At 32.3% G+C, this 5,480-nt stretch overlaps 1 protein-coding gene across 1 annotated transcript; it reads right to left on the reverse strand.

The window, feature by feature from the left end:
• Positions 1–928: 928 nt before the first annotated feature.
• Positions 929–4,772, reverse strand: LOC105347928 (peroxiredoxin-5, mitochondrial). The gene is made up of 6 exons (XM_011457180.4): positions 4,610–4,772; positions 3,719–3,853; positions 2,361–2,492; positions 2,189–2,227; positions 1,939–1,994; positions 929–1,567 (listed from the first exon to the last, which is right to left on the reverse strand). Exons 1-6 carry the CDS (start codon positions 4,703–4,705, stop codon positions 1,468–1,470), a joined length of 558 nt encoding a protein of 185 aa, XP_011455482.3. The 5' UTR covers positions 4,706–4,772; the 3' UTR covers positions 929–1,467.
• Positions 4,773–5,480: the final 708 nt, after the last annotated feature.

Below are 5,480 nucleotides of genomic sequence, written 5' to 3' on the forward strand. Positions count from 1 at the left end.
ATCCTGGTTTTTGTAGAAATTCATTTTTTTTTTGCTGTAAAAACTCGTTTTATGGCATTTTCTGGATATACACAGAAAAATGTAAATAATTAAAACATTAGCTTGTCTGATCATGACTGAATATCAAATGTATGCCTTATCAGTAAATACGATAAATGACCTATCAACATAAGGTTCAAACATTCTTCAAAACCATCAGAAAAGGTATATCTTGAAAGTTCACCACAGAGGACTGGAACAACCACATACACATTCATATAGATATGTTTAAAAAATTACTGATCGAACGTACTTAACTGTTCGAACACCAACTCCCCACCAAAACGAAAAAAAACCCCCAAACATACCAAATGAACAAAACAATTGTGATTTTTTTTTCTCATTTATTTCTGCTATTTTGTCACACAGTGAGAAACGTTTTTTAACTCTATATTTCTGGAGATACAAGTGCATAATTATGTACTTATGATATAACTCATGCATGTTGATGAGTTTACAGGAAAAAAGATGTGTAAGCTAACCAGTATGGGTTTTTTTTCTGGACAAGTAGGAGATACATGTAACATATTATTTGGTGTAAAGATCTAAAAGGAAGTAAGTGATTACCGATATAGACATGTAATGCTGTGTTTAATTGCCACTACAGACAACCTGTTGTGAAAACAACAATACAAATTTAATGCAACTCACAAGCCTGAAGGATCTTATTTAAAAACACTTTAAATGCATCAACTTGATAATGCTGAAAACATATGTGCTGTACAATTATATAATAGCACTTAGATATATTGTGAATAAAAGCACTTGAGGACAAGCCAAAGGACAAAGCATCCTACATGGACGAAAAATATAAAGATGCTGTAAATATGAAACAAACAATGAAAATGACTAATGCTTTCCGTAAAATTATCTTTCTTTGTTTTAAGTGTAAATGTTTATTGTTAGGAAAAAATGCAACAAAGTTCACAAAGATTGTCACTTGACTAGTGTTTCCATAAAATGACCAGAAAAATAATTCAACATAACCTTAATTACAATATCATGAGATATCTCTTTCAATGTAAAATAAAATTCTTAGCAAATTATCAGTGCTATATTCAATTATCAATAAAAAAAACATGAGAGAAATCATATTTACATTTAAACTTGCATAATGATTCCATATTACCGTATATCTATAATACTGTGAAAAGCATTCTGCATATCTTATCAAATTCTTATTGCTGCAACAGAGTATTGTTTTTGATTTCCAGGAATGGGGATGTGTTTAACCGTACACAGCTATTAAAATAATACAACACTACTTAGTTATCACACTGTTTAACATCAAACATAAACACAACCAAATCCATCTTCAGTTTTCACTTCGCTATTAATCTACTTGGGTACATATAATAGATGGAGAGTAAAAATCTTAATATCGGACCAGCCTTCTTCTGTTTCGAAATACATCAGGCACATACATCTTTAAACTTGGATTTTCTCGGCCAAGCTGCATGTCAAACCAGTTCCATCTGGTTCAACATTCACAGACTCGACCACTCCATCCTGGACTACCATGGAATATCTAAAGACAGAAGAATTAATTAATATCTGCAAATCCCATAACAAATCTTTCACTATCTTGTATTAACCAAATTTTTTCTTCATTTGTTTTTGTAAATCATAATGTAGTCAGCTTGATCCTCCCATTAAGTGTCACACAGTTTGATCATTAGCATTTATAAACCAATGAGGTTTATGAAACTTATTACATGTATAAAATTACTTTTTCTGGTGTTTTCTTGACCTTATCTATATGAAATGTTATGTTCAAATTATATAACTACAATGTAGTTTTGAACATCATTCTCTTACACCCACCCCTTAACATCAACCTTCTATATTTAACCTATTCGCCAAATTTTATAAAACAAGAATAAAATCTAATGCAATTACCTCTTTGAACGCTTGTTTCCAAGAATAGCAGTTGCATCAAGCTCCATATCGACTGCCTGAAACAACATTTGCAAGATATTCACTGATCAGCAATTTTTCTGAGATTGACATGTTGAAACACACAGTCACACACCTAACATTTTTCATACGAATAATGTTTATACATTTACATGGAAAAAAACAAAAAAGTTAATTGACTTATTGCCAAATCACTTTCAGTAATTGAAATTTCCTATAGATAAATCCATACCTTTGTGAAATCTCCACATGTATCTGCCAACATTCTAATCTATGAATAAAATATTCATTGAAAAATTAAAAATTATTAAATGTATTTTAACTTTTTCATCTAACAGTAATTTAAGTCTGAAATATCATATATGGAATAAAAAACCCATCATCTGATTGCATTTAAAACACACCTTTCCATTGGCTCCCTGGTTCTCACCCCAAGCATCCATGACAAAGGGATCGTTGACAGAGATACAGGCAATGCTGCTAACTCCCTTAGATTTCAAGGCATCACATTGTTGAACATAGCCTGGAAGATGTGTCTACAATACAAAATATTTTTGAATTATTTTATTCTACAAAGAGTTACCTGCAATGAATTCAATCACTCTGACAAATACTTCAACTAATACATTAAAGCTATACACGCTATAATTTACGTCAATTTTGAATGACAGTGAAAACGCATGTGTTTGTCTACTTATAAAAGTTATCCTTAATCTGTTAATTACAATGGTGAATTCCATCTCGTTATAAAGATATAGATTTTTAATTGTTTATTTTCCTGCCAGAAAAATATACCTTTTCATGAATATTGATGAAGGAAGAGCGAAACCGACCTCATTGCGCATGTCCGCGGAGAACTAGGTGGTCGTTATTGTTTGCCTAATCAAATATCCAACTTGATTTTTAATATGCTTAACAGTTGTTAATTTGAAATACATACATGTATAATGAGTAAAATACGTTCGTCATTCACGATACCCTTACTTCTGCATTAACATTTATAGGATCTATAAATAGCACATAAGGGAAAACACAGGTCTACGTCATTCTTTTAAAGGAAGTATTAATATCTACTCACAGGCTTGTATTTATTTCTTTTGTTTGTACTCGTATATCGGACAAATTCATGCTTTACTGAAAATATCCTTTCCTTTGTGAAACTATCACAATTATGAAGATGTTCACCCTTCACCAGTTGTGGTATGATAGACTAAATTTAGCTGTCGATATCACGTGATAAATTGATATTCACGAGGAGGCATTACTTTCCTGGCAGGAAAATAAATATTTTTCATTGTTTAATATTTGATATATTTGTTACGTGATCAAATTGAGCATTATAATTAACAGCATAGAGGTAACTTTTATTAGTAATCAAACACATACATTTTCCCCTTTATTCAAAATTGACGCAAATTATAGCATGTATAGCTTTAATGTATTAATCAATTTTAAATTGATCATTATTTTCATATACCGGTATATAATGTACATGCATATTCAAATTTTTATGGTAGTCTGTACATGTATAAATATTCTAGCAACCAGAAGTTAATTTCTGTTGGTAATTTTTTTTAATTTGAAAACTGAGATAATGCATTTGCACTTACACAATTTTTTTAATTCAATATTTGGAATACTCAAATGAAATAAGAGTTTAAAAAAAGAAAAGAAAAGGATTTACCAAGAACTTTAATGGACTTTTCACTTTTAATTCAATCAAAGCTGGGGATAAGAAAATGCACACTCTGACTTGACTTACTTTTGAGCAACCAGGAGTGAAAGCCCCAGGGACAGCAAAAATTATATGCTTTCCCTTCCCAAACAGTTCACCAGAGTTCACTTTTCCTCCTGGATCCTTCTCAAACAAATCCACAGCGGGAAGCTTGTCACCAGCCTGTAAAAGATTTTCATCATTCAAAGGAAACTTGCTAATACATGTATTATAGATAGAATGTTCTATCGTTAAAATGACAGATGTCCTACGGACCCAGTTTTAAATGTGACCTGAGCGTAGCCTGGTCACAGTAAGATTATTCTTTATAAGCATGCCATGTCTAAAAATATTTCTCTTGAGATTTGACATTACTGTCCCATTCACAGGTGAAGGCATCACCTTATCAAATATCAAGCCAAGCTGTACACTGTGTCAGTTTTTATATTTGTTATACATACAAAGGAAATCCAAGAAATTATGTCTCCACTTTAAATTGACACTCCTTGAACCCCACCCCCCATATTTTAAACATAAATCGACATTCCATACAGTTTTTAAAAATTCAAAAATGCAATATTTCATTTCACAAATGCCCATTGAGTCCATTTTTTTCTGAGTTATCAAATATTAAAAGGATGGCAAATGCATATTACTCCTCTACTTTTTCTATAATAAATGCAAACTGTTTCAAAAGTTGAGTCGACCAGGTATAAACACTGATAAACTGACCGGTACCTGATAGGGTATTCCCCTAAAGTAACCGCACCACGTGATGCCTATTAGAATTTAAACATGTTAAATCAGTAAAGTCTTAACGTCTTCCTGGTTATGTCTCAACTCTTTTGAAATCAACATGGCATGGTTGATGACTTTAGCAAGGTCGAAAAAATAACTGGCTACATCTACTTCTTTCCCTGACTTAAAACAAAAACATACCTTGATCGGCATTGCTGCAGAAACACTGACAGAGAAGTGGCGAGTAAATAAACAACGTGTAACAGTCTTATATGACGAGATAAGGGAAACTCGCATGATCGAATTTCACTTGACTCAAATAGTAAACTGGTTGCTAATAACGGCACGGGTACTAGTTTAACAATTTGTGTAATAATGAAACCTAACCACCGTAAAGGATTCCGGAAAACACGCACATAAAAGTTCCGTAGATAGAATGTTCTATCGTTGAAAGGTAGTGAATTGAAATGACAGATGTCCCAATGACCGGGTTTAACTACTGTGACCTGAGCGTAGCCTGGTCACGACAAGATTATTCTTTCTAAATATTTCCGACACATACCGTTAACAATGCTCATTTACATACCGTCAAGACTGGCCGAATATTAACTATACATATCTATCTGAAAGATATAAACTATTAAATAAACTAAACTCTGTCCCAAGTTTCTGCTTCCATCAGTTTTGCTCTAAAGGGACCTATATATAGACACGATTTTAGATCAAAATTTTATTTTCAATTTTTTATGTATAAAATGGTTTACATGCTCATTTTGAATCAATGGATGACCAAAATTTGAATATTTGTAGTCAAGTTATAAGAGAGATATAGAGTTAAGAATTATTTATTATGTAACCAAATTCATGGTGGGGAGGGTCTTACCCTTGAAAATTTTAAGATTTATCAAATTTACATAGTAAAATTCCTGTAAATAGGCCTCGGACCCCCCCCCCCCCCTCAAAAAAAAAAAAATTATCACTCGGACCACGTACCCCCCTCCCCCCAATCCAGAGAAATTTTTTGGATCCGCGCATGGTATATTTGAGTAAGACAATTCATTGTACAGTTATG

This window comes from Magallana gigas, chromosome 6 (assembly GCF_963853765.1).
Source record: "Magallana gigas chromosome 6, xbMagGiga1.1, whole genome shotgun sequence".
Taxonomy (NCBI): Eukaryota; Metazoa; Mollusca; class Bivalvia; order Ostreida; family Ostreidae; genus Magallana; species Magallana gigas.